Consider the following 17,041-nt stretch of genomic DNA (forward strand, 5'->3'; position numbering starts at 1 on the left):
GGAGTCTAGGGTGCAACACACATGCTGCTGTCTGCAACCTCCGCTTGTTTTTCTCGGCTCTTCCTCCACAAGAAGTGTTTTTTTTTTTAAGTGGTTTACACTACTTCCAAAATAAGTAGTATAGACCAGCCAAACCTAGAGAGCAGCATGTGAACAGGCCCTGCATGCACAAAAAGAACAGTAATGTGCGCCAATACGCGTGCAAATCAGCCCCTTTCACTACTCAAATACGTTTGAGGGCTCCGACAGACAACTGTGTTTTCAGAACTCTTTGCGGGCAAGTTACGCCCGCAAAACGTGACAAAGTGAGCATCTTTGCGCATGCACTTGTCTATCGAAGCCCTGCAGCTGCCCTTATGCTTCGTTTTTTAATTCTTTTTTTCCCCGCTTTAACAAACTGCGGGCCGCAGACAGTGCAGACAGTCCTGCTTATAAGACCATGTTTAAACATTCAGCATCTGCCAAGATTGGACAGCTATTGCAAGTGAATAAGATGTTTTACATCCCGTTCACATGCAGCTGAAAAATATCAATAATGAACCTGCAAACATTTTAAGATCCACAGCATGATCTGTGCTGAATTCACTGAGAATCACTGAGTAATAATGGGCATATTATTACAAGCATGTCCACGGGAGAAGTCCAAGTTTCAGGGCTTAAAGGGGTTGTCCCGCAAAACAAAGTTGGGGTATACACTTCTGTATGGCCATATTAATGCACTTTGTAATGTACATTGTGCATTAATTATGAGCCATACAGAAGTTATTCACTTACCTGTTCCGTTGCTGGCGTCCCCGTCTCCATGGTGCCGTCTAATCTTCAGCGTCTAATCGCCCAATTAGACGCGCTTGCGCAGTCCGGTCTTCTGTCTTCTGAATGGGGCTGCTCGTGCCAGAGAGCGGCTCCTCGTAGCTCCGCCCCGTCACGTGTGCCGATTCCAGCCAATCAGGAGGCTGGAATCGGCAATGGACCGCACAGAAGACCTGCGGTCCACCGAGGGTGAAGATCCCGGCGGCCATCTTCACAAGGTAAGTAAGAAGTCACCGGAGCGCGGGGATTCGGGTAAGTACTACCCGTTTTTTTTTTTTTTATCCCTGCATCGGGTTTGTCTCGCGCCGAACGGGGGGGCTATTGAAAAAAAAAAAAACCCGTTTCGGCGCGGGACAACCCCTTTAAACAGACGAATGTGTTTGCGCAGGTATTTGCACATGTGACGCTCACGCCCGTATAACGCAACGAATCAAAGCCAATAGGTTCATTCTCACGAGCGTTTATCTCACACGCATTCCCTACACATAAGAAAAGATAGAACCTGCCCTATCTTTCTACATTTTACGCCGACAGCAGCCATAGAAGTCTATGGCAGGTTAAAACAATTAAGGGGAAGGGAGTGCATATGTTGCAGAAATCAGAGTCAAAAATGACAAATGGGCAAAGAGGGCTTGATTATAGAAGGATGTGTGGAAGAACAATGTGCAATAAACTGAATGCTTTAATATACTGTATATAGATGTGTTAAGGTGCCTATAGAATTCTGCTTAGAATTATCTCTGTATGTAGATACTTGGACACAAACACTTTAGTGGGTTACAGTTACTGTTGCAGATCTTCAGGTATGCAAAAACTTTCAACCCAATATCCACAAAGTGCAGTTGCTTGATAGTCTGGCAATGAAGAAAGTTGGTGACATAGTAGAGTGCATAATGAAGCTTGGTTAATGTGAATTTATGGGATTTCATTGAGCCATAGGGTATGTAGACTGTTTGTATGCAAGAGCCATAGCTGATTATTGTTACGTTCCAAACACATGACGTTATGTACTAATTACATTGCGACTGAACAAAACCTGCACGTGTAGCATCGCTCTTCCAGCTGTAGCGAGCACAATGCACAGCGCTTTCAATAGCTATTGGGTTGAATGGGTAGAAGTCTGTGAGTATAAATACAACTTTACAAAACACATAAAAGTTTACACTCAATTGGAAATATGTTTTATTAAAACACAATCAGTAGGCGTCACCTGCATCCAGTTATTTCTAGGAGAAAGCAGCTCTTACCATGGAAAATCTGGGACAGCGACAGCTTAAATGACTTCTAATGATGAACAGCATGAACACACTTGTGAGTCGTCCAGACTTCCTCTTGAATGCCAGACGCTATTGATTTTACCAGTGTGTATTTTACATAAGCAATAGGAAGGAGAATTCTAGTGTTCAACTCAGGGCAATCTATAACTTCATTGAAGCTTTGACAATTTAGCAACCACTGTAATCAATAACCCAAACCAACATTACAGTAAGCAAGGCACTCATCTCCACTTACTAAAAGTGAACTTATTATGTAATCAGCTAACACCGTTCTGCATGCTTCTTATAGGAGTATACAACATAGGACTATATTTAGGACCCTTTTTACACCAGTTTCTGGCATAAAAAAGTATCACATTTTTGCGCAAATGTGTATTTATTAAAAATTTCTGACTTTTCTCATTTCAGAAAGTGGGAGGGGCTTTCAGAAGGGGGCACGGCCGTCCCAGAGCAGCAGATTTATGTACACTTTATGCCAGGAACTGCAGTAAATAATACCAGAAATGTATACAAGGTCGGGCTTGGCATACATTTCATTCTAGATGTCCAAAGCTGTTGGAGATGTACATGGGCGCCTCTTCGTGCATTCAGCGCACCGTGTGTCCAGGTAAACTGTACTAAGTCTGGCACAGTAAATGTCAGGGTTAAGTAAATCTCCCCGGTATTAGTGTATCTTGACGGTATTAGTGTATCTTGACGCCACCGGAAGCTAGGGGTTTGACAGGAGGAACGCCCCGTCACACCCCTAGCTCCCGATAGGGTGAAGAGTTGAAGGTCCTAGAAGCACAATGTGCCTTGTATCTTGCCGGCAGTGGTGGCTTAGAGTGAGGGTTAGTTTTCCATGTAGGCGTACATTGGCAGCTTTCAAAAAAAAAAATAACCCTCACCATAAGCTACCAGGGCGGGCAAAAAGCAATGTCGAGGGTTCTACAGTGACTCTCACCGCTGCTTGTCAGTGATGGTTCCTGGCCGCAGGGAGGATGTGGACAGATTCACGGACGCCGGCTGTCTCTTCCGTTCCGGTGGCCGGCTACCTGCTTCAAACATCGTGGCCCCTGTGTGCTCACATAAGGCGGCTCCCCCCACGCACACCTACTGCCCATGTGTCGGCGCCGCCGCTGAACATCCTGTTGCGGGCCTGCGGCGCACTGCCATCCCTGCTCTGCTGGTGCATAGTGTGTCCGCCCTGATGTCACAGTGCCTTTCCACCGCCGCAGGGCCGTTCCTGCTGCAGCTGTCATCAGTAAGTGAGATAGCCGAGTACTGGTACAATGTGCCATCGGCGCTCACCATCCTGCTGCCTTCCCGTGGCACACTCCCATCCGTCGGGTTGTGACAGTGCCTCCCGCGGGCGCAGTGCCCTCCCTGCTGTGGCCGACATCAGTAAGTTTCATGGGGGAAGGGGGGGGGGGACACACAATAGTGGCCTGCAGGATATGACACCTCAGTGTTTAGTAGCCACAGCAGTGGCCGCCACTCTATGCCTTTTTTTTACAATTTTCTTCACCTTCCAGGACCTACTGCCTTGATAGCTGCCCAGCCAATCAGATACAGGGGGCGTCACAGCCCCTGTCAATCTTGACTCCACCAGGACTTCCTGGTGGTGTCAAGATACACTATTACCAATTTCCCCTATAGGCTTTCACGGGCGAACCTGATATCGGCCAGTGAAGCTCATCCAATATCGCACTCATCAACCTGCGATTTACCCGCGGATGCAAGGCAGCAAGTGTGTTCCATTGTTTTCGCATTACACTTGCATGCACCTTACACACCGTGCACTGTGTTTTCTGGCCCCATTGAAAACAATGGGCAATGCGTTCTAAGGGAATGGCCAAAGATAGCAAATACTGCGATTTTTCAATAAAATGGGGTTCATATTCATGCAAAATTTGTGCGTCTCACAATGCAGAAATCTTTCGCCATTTTCTCATCGTGTGAAAGTGGAGATAGTCCTAAAGCAGAAAATTACTTGTCCATTTGATGAGGAGATATCCAGCTTTTCTTTATAAGAAGACACTTACACATATGTAGATAGCAGTAAAAATGCCTTAATTAAAGTGGCTATCCAGTTACCTGTCTTTATTAAAATAATAAACTGAGCTATAATGACCCCTCCACCGCCACCGGGATCCAGCACTGCATTTGTTGTGACAGATGATGTCACCGGAAGTCAGGTGACCACTACGACCAATCAGAGGCTGCAGCATCATGTTTTCAAATTTATAGTATCATAGCACCAATGCCAGGAGAACGAGCAGTAGGGCTACAGCCTCTGATTGGCTGCATTGCTCACCTGACTTCCTGTGACATCACATGTCAAAACAAACGCCAGTACCAAAGCGGGGCTGGATCCCAACAGCGGGGTAAGAATAGCTCAGTTCATTATTTTACCCCAGACAGCCCTAGTGAAGGGGGATTGTACAATAACCAGGCAACCCCTTTAAGGAAAATGTGCACATGTATAAAATAACAGTCTTCTTTGGAGCAGCGAAAAAATGATTCTGTGTTGCCTCTGATCAGGGAATGCATTACTGATTTAAAAGCGATCAATATACTGTATCTGTATAGTTATGGACATTGATTTCTATTTATCACATCCATGCAATAGCTAAATCTGATCACACTTACCGAAAAACAATACCCCCCCCCACCCACCACCCACTGCAATCATTTGGTGGCGTGCATTATTATCCGTTTACTTTTATAGTGTTTGCTTTTATGCTTAAGTATGCTGCTTAATTATAATAAATCTGCTAACCCTGTATCTTTCAGACATGCTGATAATAAGCATTAACCCTTTCATTCTGAGCAGCAAAAGGATGCTAGTACAGTCGTCCTCACAGCGATGAAAGGCTTCAAAGTGACCTAGATCTTAAAAAAAAAACCATTTTCCAAAGGGGATTGTCTACTCAGACTCAATTTCCTCTTAGGAAAATGCTGAGCTACAATCAACTGGAGTAGCCTGGAGAGTTTGCCTAGTCTGGCTGCATGAAAAAGAAATAGTCGATGATCAACACTGTCCTTTTAGTGAGAACTCCGGGTCTTCTTGGAGTAATGTGATCTAATTCCAGGCTATTTGGATATTCATTCTATGACTCTATGATTGCCGATGTTTTTTCATTTGGTAACTTGACAAAACAGGTTTCAAAGCTCATTAAGAATCTCCTGAACCAAGGAATTCATTAGTGTTGCATCAACAAAAAGAAGCACTGAAAGACGGAAAATGAAAAATTCAATCAATTTCCTGCAAACTAAAACGTTTGTTTGTATCCCAACTTTCCTCCACTGCGACCATTTAATTTGATTGATAACAAAGGTATGGACTTAGAGAAGGTCAGGCAATAGCACAATAGCAAAAATCCTGTAACAATGCAGTATGCACAATCATCCACCATTCATCACTCCAATAGGACATTTGTCTGCAGAAAGCCTGATACATTCTACCCTACAAACAGATAAGAGAGGAGGGCTCTACTGACTGATATACGAAAGAGGCTACACAATCCCATGGCCATGTACGCCCTCCTCCTGGACCATTCTGGGAAATTCCCTATATAACCATATCATGCCATTGCAGTATGGCAGTAACTATTATAGTGAGCCACATTGCAACCAGTCAATTGTAGAAACCTAACAACCCTGCCGCGCTATCTACATAAAGCAACATTAAAGGGGTTGTACCAGAATTAACTTACATAGCATGGCTGCTAAAAGTTTAATCGATGGGGGTCAAATGACCTCCTCTTCTTGTCACTGAGGGCTCAGTGACATCAGAATGAAAGGAGCGGTGGCTGCACATGTGTAGTGCCGCTCAATTGATTTCAATGGAAATAACCGAGTACAAGCCCTCAGTTGTTATCGCTGACATGAGCCACTGCCGCTCCATCTAATCTCCTCCTCACTGTGGGGGGTTGCAGTGATCCCACAATGAGGAGGAGAGGGGGACACAGGACCCCTATTCTCAGCATTGGTGAGGGTCTCAGTACACCGATCAGGCTTTCATCATCTATCCTGTGGATAGGTGATAATGATTGATCCTGGAACAACCCCTTTTAAAAGGATCCATTGTGTCTACTGACATGTCTTTTTAGCACTACTTGTATTCCCCATACTATAACAATTCTGGAACATCATTTCTTATAACTTTGCTTTGTGATGTTCTTCTGTTATTCTTCCTTTAAGTTGCCGATGTCACCAGTTGTGGGGTGTCACTACACAGTCTCACATTGTCCAATCAGAGCTGATTATCAGATATGGACGTGCCTCTTCTACAAGGAGAATGGTAAGACCAAGTTGTTCATTTATTCATACATTTTATAGGAGGAATAACAGAGGAATGGTACAGCGCAGAGGTCTAAGAAACCATGCTCTAAAGTTGTTATTTCATGGGCAATGCAAGTCTTTTCTCAAACCTGTATGTCAGGAAAGCTGATGTATTCTTTTAAAATACCGGATTTATACAATTCTAGGTATAAATTTTGGATCCTCGGGGTCACCATTACAGATAATAAACATTTGATGGTCTTGAGATTCTACTGCACACATCATAAGAGCTCTATGTAATCTCACAAGGAAATATAGAACAGACATCTATAGCGGCAAAATCATCCATGACTGCAGGGCGCTGACATATTTTTCTGAGTCTATTCAGGTTAAGTGCCTTGGTGAAAGCTTGAGGTTCTACAAATCTGCTTTCAGTTGAACTTAAGGCCCCGTTAAGAGGGGCGAAAAAGTCGCGCAATTTTCTTGCGATGCGACAATGCTACAAATTGCATGTATGTGAAGCCCATGGTTTCTTATGGGTTCCTTCACATTTGTGATGTTTTGTAGCATGCTACATTGCGAGGTAAAAACCTCGAGGGTTTCGTGATATGCACACGACTTGGAAAGGTTTTGTAGCCCATGTTTCCCTATGGAACCTTCCTCTCTGTTGCATCGCATTGCACGATTGAAAATGTGGTTTTCGTGCTGTACGATGCAACTTTGACAGTAGGAAATCCTACTGTCAAAACCCTAAAATAAGCCCTAGCTGCAGAAAATAAAAAAAAAACAAAGCACATACATCACCTAAGAAGCGCTGTCCGGCTCAAATAAATGGCTGTCATTGGTTCATCGAATGCTGGCTTTGATTGGCTGAGCATCACAGCACTCAGCCAATCAGAGGCCGCGCTTCCTGGAGGCGGGGATTTTCCAATCCCCGGCCAGAAGAGATGCTGAAGACCAGTGCCAAGGACCAGGGAGAAGACGGGTTGTGGTTGGACAGTGCTTCTAGGTGATGTATTCTTTTTTTTCTGCAGCTAGGCCTTATTTTCAGGGTAGGGCCTATATTTTAAAATATTACAAAATTGCCGCGAGAAAACACGGAGATATCACACGGACCACTGATGCGATATTGCTGCAATTTTCGCGCGGCAATGTCGTGTTGCCCATGTGAAGGAGGCCTAAAGGGTAAGCCCAAAGTGACAGTATTAGTGTATCTTGACGCCACCGGAAGCTAGGGGTTTGACAGGAGGAACTCCCCTCTCACACCCCCAGCTCCCGATTGACTGCATTCGTCCTGGTACTTGAAGGTCCTTTACCAGGGTCTGCATACAGTTCGCCATTGCAGCTGCCCTGCCAGCGGGTCTCTGCCTGCGGTCCCTTGCTCCCTCACAAGCCGGTGGTCAGTTAATGCCCCCCCCCCTCGTGATACTGACAGGGGGTGTGTGGACATCACCTGAGAGGCCAGGGACGCACATGCAAGCACGGCAGCGGCACCCTTACAGCTGCGTGGTCCCTGGAGTGCCAACTGCCGCACATCACAGCACAGCGCACACTGCAGTCTGGGGTGTCCTGTGAGCCGACAGCCGCAGAGGGCAGCACAGCCGGAACAAGAGACTTGCACCAGCGGGGTCTGTCGAGTAAGGTCAGCCGCACATCGCTGCATACCTGCACCCTGGGATGTCCTCTGAGCCGAGAGCTGGACAGGGCACAACTGCGTGCACGGGTGACTTCCAACAGCGAGGTCCGCGGATTACTGACAGACACACATCATTGCACACAGGTGAGTGCACTCCACGGTGAACTCACAGCTCACAGCCGCACACGCAGTCACAGGAGGGACATGACAGTTACATCGCTATCCTGATGCTGCTTAAGGACCTTCAGGAATGCAGCCAATAGGGAGCTAGGGTTGTGTGAGGGGCATATCCCTGTCAAACTCCTAGCTTCCTGGTGGTGTCAAGGTACACTAATACCCTGACTGTCTTCCCTCTTCTCCCCACCTCCCTGCTTGGTCTCCAAACAACCAGAGAGGTATTTGCCTACAAATCCAGATGCTTTGCAGATCGCTCACTTTCATAGAGATCAATGAAGCCCATCCACTGTAAAATGGAGCATGCCGCGATTTCTTTTCCACATGAAAAATACGCAAAACAAATCCGCATGTGTGCATGGAGGTGCGGACACTCCATACTTTCCTATGGGTGGCTTGAACTGTGGATCTTCCGCGCGAAGGCCGATTGCACATTCCGCAAATCAAATCTGCCCATAGACATGAGCCCTCAGGCTAATGCACACTGAATAAGCCATTAGCATCCTACAGTTCTAGGTTGTACATCCCAGGAAGAACCCATTAAACTTGGCCATTCAGATGAAAGGGTTGCACCAATGTCTGTCATGTGAGTGCTGTCACCACATCCAGAGAGGGCAAGGCCAGCTTAGGTAGAACACAGCAAAGCAATTCAAACAGCAATGCACCCACAGACTTGCACTTATTAGTGCTTTGTAACAAAATGTACATATAAATATATAATTGTACACATAATGCTGAAATACTGACAGTACAATAAACAGAGAACAGGAATAGAAAAAATGCGCATATTACAGCATGAGTTGTAAATAACTTCCGTAGCACATATCACATCTCCACTATCAAAAGCTACTTGTGTAACATCATTTCCATGATCAGAGTATTAACAGCTGTTTGCTTTTATGACAGGAAACACCTCTAGTGTCAGCTATCATAAATCACAATTCAGGCACCATGACTGTAACTCAAGCAGTTCCAAATCCCATAAAGAGGTTACATGAAACGATATGGACACATTGTTATGGTGCAGCTAGAAGACAAGTATGGAGATGTATTCATTGTCAGTCATCTCATGTCTCCTCGCTAACATTGTATCCTACTTTCTACACAAATGCAGATGTTTACCCCGGAATGTTTTTAAACGGTTTCTTCAACAACACTGACAAAGTAACAATTGATCTTGTTCCCCTCTGGGTGAAAGGAGTAGGGCTCTGGGAACAACTCCAGACTCCCTTGAGTCTCATCATGCCCTTGATTTCCATTGCTCAACATACACTATGCCTGTATATGGGACTATATGATATGACATAAAAAACACTTCTTTAGCCAGGCTCATAATCTGCCAGAAAGCCTCACTTCAATTGAAACCAATGCATTTATGAATTTACTGCTGGAACTTACTTTGCAGTCATTTTACCACCCGCTGGCAAATGTCTTGAGCTAAAGAGCACTTACCATGCTATAACCATACATCATCAATGTCAGATAAGGCATCTAATACCTTATGGCACAACATGTGGTACTTATTGCATGATTCCAGCAGTACATATCACCCCAGAAGCACAATATGCTGAATACACATATCAGCTGTTATTTCTGCTTTATATGTTTTTCAGCTCTATTAAACTGTGCTACAAGGCATTTCAGAGAGAATCTTGGCGCAGAAAGTATCAACCTTATATAGGACAGGGTTAATAATTGGATGATGTAATGAGAAATAATGGCATGGTAAATATTTGATGCTGTCCATAATGACCTCCCAGAACAAGAAGGTCCGGTGAAGATGCAGTCCATCACTGCAGGAGGATACTTGGCCATGCCAATGATGCCTTCCTAGGTGGTTATCTGCCTGGTGACACCAGGTGACTGTCTCAGGGTGACAAGCTTAGCTGTGGGACCACATGTCACTGTATGAGGCTACAACTGGCATGAAGGCACTGGCACTGAATATGGTAGGCACATGATGCCAATACACTAGTCAATCAGTTGGCATACCATTCCTTATAAATGTGGTCAATTAGCAGGAAGATGACACAGCCCTGTTTTACTTCATTGCAAGAAGCATACATGAAAAACTGATTAAAACACATGTATTTTGAGCATACGTTTTTAAAATCGGACGCACGGTATATATTTTGATACGCTTTGATCCATTTTTTATATGAAAACGTACACATTTTTCATGGCAAACCCTTTCCTTCTTAACAAAATCTTGTAGTTCAACCCTTTTTTTTCCTTGTCAGACATTTGATCACAAAAAACGTATACATTAAGCGTAAAAAAGAAACAAAGCGCCATTCAATTCTATCCGCTTTCCACTGACTGCAATGTTTTTGTTTTTTTTTAAAGTATATGTTTCCATACTTTTTTTTTTCCAGGACAGAAAACCATAGTAGGCTACGCTTGTCAGTCCTACAAAAAAACGTACAGCAACATCAGGCTCCATTCACACGGGGCAGTTCGGTGGCAAGAAAAAACGCACCAAAAATTGCATTGGTGACACCATGTGTGTTTTTACTATGTTTGTAGTAAAATGTAGCAAAAAACGCACGCAGTTTTGCCAATGCACTTTATGGTGCGGTTTTTATTGCAACCGTATTGCCCCGTGTGAATGGCGCCTAAGCCTTGCTAAATGTATGCATTCTACGTTTAACCCATGAGTCCGTAAAACGCTACTTTTTCATCCATTTTTGGGAGTAAAACTGTGTGGGTTTCAGGGATGACTGTATGGATGGACCCAGGTAGGCTTCACCTGGCACAGTAGTTATGTATGCCATGTGATGTATGGTAACAGGATGGCACTGTGAGCACACAGGATGTGAGGGCAAGTGTATGCCTACTCACACTAACCTGTCACCGTTGCAGTACAATGGCACATCACTCACATGGCACAGGTGGTACCTATGATTAGTGACAGGAGAGCTCTTGGCACATACCTTGGCTAGAAGCAGGGCATTCTGGCTGGCAGCAGTGCTGTGAGGGTGAGTCCCCGGGGTACCTCCTGTGGCAGAACATCCCGGGCTGTGGTTGTTGCTGTTGTTACTGCCAGCACAGTGGTGCCCGCCTGCAGTGGGGCTGCCAGTGGGGCTATTTCGGGGTCTCTGCCGGATGCCATCCAGAAGCCGGACCAGCAGGATGTTGGCGGGCAGGTCGTCCACCCCGCAGTCCACCAGGATGCGGCACTCCGGGCAGCGCAGCTCGTTCCTGGAGCTGACGATGCTCTGCAGGCAGCGGCGGCAGAAGGTGTGCTGGCATGGCAGGACCCGGGCAGTAGTGTCCAGCCTCTCCAGGCACACGGAGCACTCCAGCAGATCCAGCAGCGACGACTCGTCCATGTCTGCCCCCTCTCCCCTGCCTCCCCGCTCCCGTCTCCTCTCCTCCTCTTCCCCCTTGGATGTCTTCTGTGGTCCCTTGGAGGTGCACAGCCACGATGCCCCGAGGAGCATCTAGAACAGCCGGCGGGGGCTCACGCCAAGCAGCCGGGGAATTCACATCAACTCCGCAGGACGGCGGACTGGAGCAGGACGGAGCTCACACGGGCCGCTCAACTTCCGTCCCCTTCATAGAGACACAAGGCAGCCAGCCCCGAACTTCATGTGCCAGGGAGCCGGCCAGGGGGCAGCAGTGTGGTGGGTGACCCGGCCCTCACCCCCTCTGCCGCTACTACACACTGCAGCTCTGATGAGGCGGGGGGAGGAGCCGCTGTCACCGCCGTGTGCCCGGCCCCGCTGCCAGCGAATACTAAGCCAGATGTGCAGCAGGGAGACAGTGCGGGCAGCACCGGGCACCGCAGCTGGCACCGTACACGTCAGTTTAGTTTAGGGCACTTTCACACGTGAGACACATGAAAAATGGGATTGTTCTCAGAGAAATCAAGTCATCTTGTATCTGGTCTTTATCTAAGTGTTATTAATCCCAACATGTCTGTGCCCTCTCACCCATGTCTCTGGTATCTATCTAGTGCGAATGAAGTTCACCATGTTCGTGCCCTGCCATGTGATCATGTGTTATAGTAAATAGGTCTTTAGATTTCTTCCATATGCCTTGATGAAGGAGCCTGAGTAGGTTGGAAAGCTTGCTGTAATATCGTGTATTGTTTTTGAAACGCCATTAAAATGTATCATATCTACAAGATTACTTGGCTTCTCTTAAACTCGCTAGTGATATTTCGCCGCGGGGGAGGAGGAGGGAGCACTTAAAGGTCTCTGCGAAAGGTTTCTACGGAAAATCGCAGCATGCCGCGATTTTAATCCCGCGAGTGGAGATTCGCTATGATTCTTTGCTCATGGATGTCGGGCTGCGCTTTCCATAGTTAGCCTATGGAAAGCTTTTCATAGCGTGATCCGCAGGCGATTTAGTGTCGCGGATCACGCTATGACTATCGCCCGTGGACAGTCAGCCTTACTGAGAACAATCACATTTTGCTCTACTGACCAACACGGTACCAACACCTTTTTTTTAGTTTTACTTATATGAAAAAAACATGTATTTGTAACATACGCTTATGTTTTTTAAATTGCATGCATAATATATGTTTTGTTATAAAAATCGTATACATTTTAAATTCTTTTTTTTCTTGTTTCTATTCACATCTGCGTTAGAGGCTCCAGTGCAAATATGGCATGAAACAGAGGCGTAACTTGAAGCTCCCGGGCCCTGATGCTAAACTTGTAACAGGGCCCCCAACTATAATGCTTTACTTATAGTACTGGGTTCCCTATATGCAACCGCATCCCCTGCATCCTCTATAGTTACGCCCCTGGCATGAAATGTAATGCCGGACAAGAAAGTTGTACATGCAGGACTCGTTCCTCTGATAAAAATGCCGGACAGGTGCAGGATCCGAGCAGACCCCATTAGGCCACTCCCACGTGGGTTTTTTTAACAGCATTTTAACGGGCGCCCACTAAAATCACTGTATTGAACCTCTATTGATTTCAATGGGGCATCTCAGACGAGCGCTTTGGGACTGCGTTTCTAATGCCACGCTAATCAAATGCCATCTGTTCTATTTTAGGGCTCCTTCACACTGGCAAGGACGATATCGGGCCGTGAAAACATCTGTGTGAGACTGGCCCTATAGTCAATGGGGTCCGTTCAGCACAGTTTACTTCCGTTATAAGGCCGGCTTCACACTGGTGAGAAAACAGCGCGATTTTCTTGTGATGTGAGAGTGAGTGAAAATGCATGATTATGACAACAATGATTTTCAATGGCTTCATTGTAATTTGCCATGTTTTCACTCTAGTGATGCTGTGTGAAAAAAAAATCGCAGCATGATCTTTCCTTTTGCGATATCGCCCATTGTGTTCAACGGGACCGGCAGCAGCAGCAACTCTAGCCACACTGAAAACAATGGAAGAACATCGCAATCCCCTGCTGCGGCTGTGACAGCCACACCGGGGGATTCCTTCAGACCCGCAGGGATGCAAGAATGTTTTCAAGTGAAAACGCCTCGCATCCAGGGGTTTCACATGGATTGTGAAGGTGATATCAGGCCGTGAATCACAGCACAATATCGCTTTCGCCAGTGTGAAGCCAGTCTAAGGCTCCATAATGGAGTAGGAAAACGGAACATGAATTAAGCCTTAAAGGGGTTGTCTCGCGGCAGCAAGTGGGGTCATACACTTCTGTATGGCCATATTAATGCACTTTGTAATATACATCGTGCATTAAATATGAGCCATACAGAAGTTATTCACTTACCTGCTCCGTTGCTGGCGTCCCCGTCGCCATGGATCCGTCTAATTCTGATGTCTTCTGGCATTTTTAGACGCGCTTGCGCAGTCCGGTCTTCTGCCTGGTGAATGGGGCTGCTCATGCCGGAGAGCTGCTCCTCGTAGCTCCACCCCATCACGTGTGCCGATTCCAGCGAATCAGGAGGCTGGAATCGGCAATAGACCGCACAGAGCCCACGGTGCACCATGGGAGAAGACCCGCGGTGCATCGTGGGTGAAGATCCCGGCGGCCATCTTGGAGAAGGAAGAAAGAAGTCGTCGCAGAGCGGGGATTCGGGTAAGTAATATATATATATATTTTTTTTAACCCATCCCTTGGGTTTGTCTCGCGCCGAACGGGGGGCCTATTGAAAAAAAAAAAAAACGTTTCGGCGCGAGACCACCCCTTTAATAAAGTTTTAAAGGGTTCAATACTTTTTTTTCTTAATGGCATTTGATCACAAAAACGTATATATTTAGTGTATAGGTATGCACAGCCATACATTTATAATTGACGGCAATGTTAAAAAAAAAAACACGTTTCCATACAGTTTTTTGGTGGCACAGAAAGCTGTGGGCTCCACTTTTCAATCCCCCCCCCCCCCAAAAAAAGCACAAAATCATGCCGGGCTAAACGTATGCATAGTCTGAATACATTTAGCTTATTATAGCCTATGGATCTCTGAAGACACATTTTAATCAGTTTTTGGACAAAAAGCGTGTACATTTCACAGATGACGATATATGAGTGTAGATAGGCCCTTAAAGGGGTTTTCCAGGACTTAAATTTTTTTTAAAGGGCTTGAATTCAGTAAGAATTGAATACTTAGCTATCCCAGGCACTACCTATGCAACATCGCAGCCCTGGTGCCCTCTGCCCAATACCAGGTAGCAACGGGGGAATGGTCACATTGTGCACGTGATTGCTCAGACACCCACAGGCTTCGGGCTTATTCACATGGACATATATCGGCCGGGTTTTCATGCCCCGGCCGAAATACACTGCCCCTTTGATGCATTGGTTTACAATGCATCTCCTCAGTGTAAAAGCACACGTCCGGGCGCTGCCGTGTTGGCGGCGGCAGCTACACTGACGCCTATGGGAGCCAAAGACAGCTGCATGAGAAGGGAGGTGGGAGGAAGTTTAGCAGCTTGACTGCTAAACTCCGCCCCCTTCTCTTCTCCTCTCCACCCCTTGCCGCTGTTCGCAATGGGAGGGGCGGGATGGGGCGGAGCTAAGCCCTGCGCCATCCCTCCCATTGCAAACAGCGACAAAGGGCGGAGAAGGGTGGGAGCAGAGAGCCGGCGAGGGGAAGGGAAGGGCTGTCTCTCCCCGCCTGACGGCGTATACGCTGCCCCGTGCATGACACGGTAGTGTATATCGGCCAGCTGTTTTCATGGCCGGCTGATATACACTTGTGTGAATAATCTGTTCAGCTGTGATTCTTCTATGGCCAATGAAGCACATAACGGTCTTCTGCTTCTTCCAGGTTCTGTGCAGCGGACACTGGGGCTACAGTGCTAGACAAGGAACAGCTGGGATAGATGAGCATTCATTTTTTATTGATTTTAAGCCCATCTTTTAAGTCTCAGAAAACCCCTTTAAATGACAAAGTAATGAAGAAGATTTGATGTATGGACCTGTATTCAGCAGAGCCCTCCTCTCTCTTCCACTTCTAGGAGCGGTTAAGGCCCAATGTCCAGGGGCGGATTCGATCCACAGTTCAAGCCGCCCATAGGGAAGCATGGGCATCCGCACTTCAATTTACACATTCAGATTTGTTTTCCAAATTCCGCATGCGGAAAACAAATTGCAGCATGCTCCATTTTAGCGTGGATTCCATGCAGAAGGCTTCCATTTAAGTCAATGGAAACCATCCAATCCGCGGCCCGTCCAGACTGCGGACGGTCTGAGGGTTTCGTGGAAAAGCAGGAGTTTTAAAAACACGAATGCACACTGGCCGGTACTTCTGGACACATCCGCAGTGCAGAAAAAAATAAGACACGGACAGGTAGGCAGGGTCGCTGGCCACAGGCAGGGTCAGATTCCGCAGTGGGTACCCGCATGTGGAATCCGACCTGCCGGTGGACATGAGACCTAAATCCTTCAATGCCTGAAAAGTGTAGACATCTCTGTCAAGAACTTGCACAAGTGTTTGAGCACTCATTAATAACTTATTACACCTGGATGTGAAATATCGGACACGTATACTCTAATTTTGATCTTCATGGGACCAGTTGTGAACCTCACATACTGCAGAGAACAAGTGGATAAATACTTAGCAGTGCACCATACAACATCCAGCATGGCGTCATTTTTCTCATTTGTAGGGGCGTGAAGGTGCTGGACATTAAGGTAAAGTTACAGGCTTTGCATTTCTTGTTTCATTTGGGATTTATTCCTGTGAAGTGAAGAAGAAATATCCTGTCCTAACATTTTTTGGTATTATTCTGCTTAAGATGGGCAGCTATTTCTGAAAAGGGCTGCTTTTTCAGACGAGCCCTTTGTACTCCATATTTAGTCCATATTTTGCGGACTGTAGTACACATGGCCATATTTTTGCACAACTGTGTTTAAAAAATGCAGCATGCGCTAATTTTGTCCATTTTTGCCTCAATAAATGCTGTTAGTATTTGTCGAGTTGAAAATAAAACCAATGACAACTATTTCGGAGGCAAATATAGATCAAATACTGGTAAAATACTAAAGACGTATGTAGCAATATTGTCTGCAATGTCTGTATTAAGGATCTGAGAATCACTAACAAGGAAGTAGTAGATCGCATCAAGCAAAAAACATCCCTAGAGGCGAAGATTTCAAAGCAAAAGCTATCTTATTGTGGATACATCATGCAAGCAAATGGACTGGAGAAGGATATTATGCTGGGATTTGGCAGGGGTTCATGAAGAAGAGGTTGTCAAAGAACTCGCTGGTCAGACACAATCATGGCAGACACTGCATGACTATTTGCCAGTTAAAAGAAGCTGTACTTGATAGACGAAAATGGTGAGAGTTGATCCATAGGTGACCCAGAGTCGGCAACAACTGATTGGCTAATCACCATCATTACAGATCAATATGCGCATCTGAAACTGACCTAAGGGTATGTTTGCATGTGGCAGATTTACTGCAGTATTTTCTGCAAATGTTCCATCCATCTGAA

General features: G+C 46.0%; 1 protein-coding gene across 2 annotated transcripts in view; it reads right to left on the bottom strand.

Moving 5' to 3' along the window:
• Nucleotides 1-11,803, bottom strand: part of SH3RF3 (SH3 domain containing ring finger 3) — a 405,318-nt gene extending 393,515 nt beyond the window's left edge. The window contains exon 1 of one of the 2 annotated variants that reach the window (XM_066577431.1): nucleotides 11,097-11,803. In XM_066577431.1, the coding sequence (XP_066433528.1) occupies nucleotides 11,097-11,606 (510 nt within the window). In that variant the 5' untranslated portion in view covers nucleotides 11,607-11,803. The remainder of the gene's footprint in view (nucleotides 1-11,096) is intronic. The other variant, XM_066577438.1, reaches the window with a different exon arrangement.
• Nucleotides 11,804-17,041: the final 5,238 nt, after the last annotated feature.

The sequence above is a fragment of the Eleutherodactylus coqui genome, chromosome 1, assembly GCF_035609145.1.
Source record: "Eleutherodactylus coqui strain aEleCoq1 chromosome 1, aEleCoq1.hap1, whole genome shotgun sequence".
NCBI lineage: Eukaryota > Metazoa > Chordata > Amphibia > Anura > Eleutherodactylidae > Eleutherodactylus > Eleutherodactylus coqui.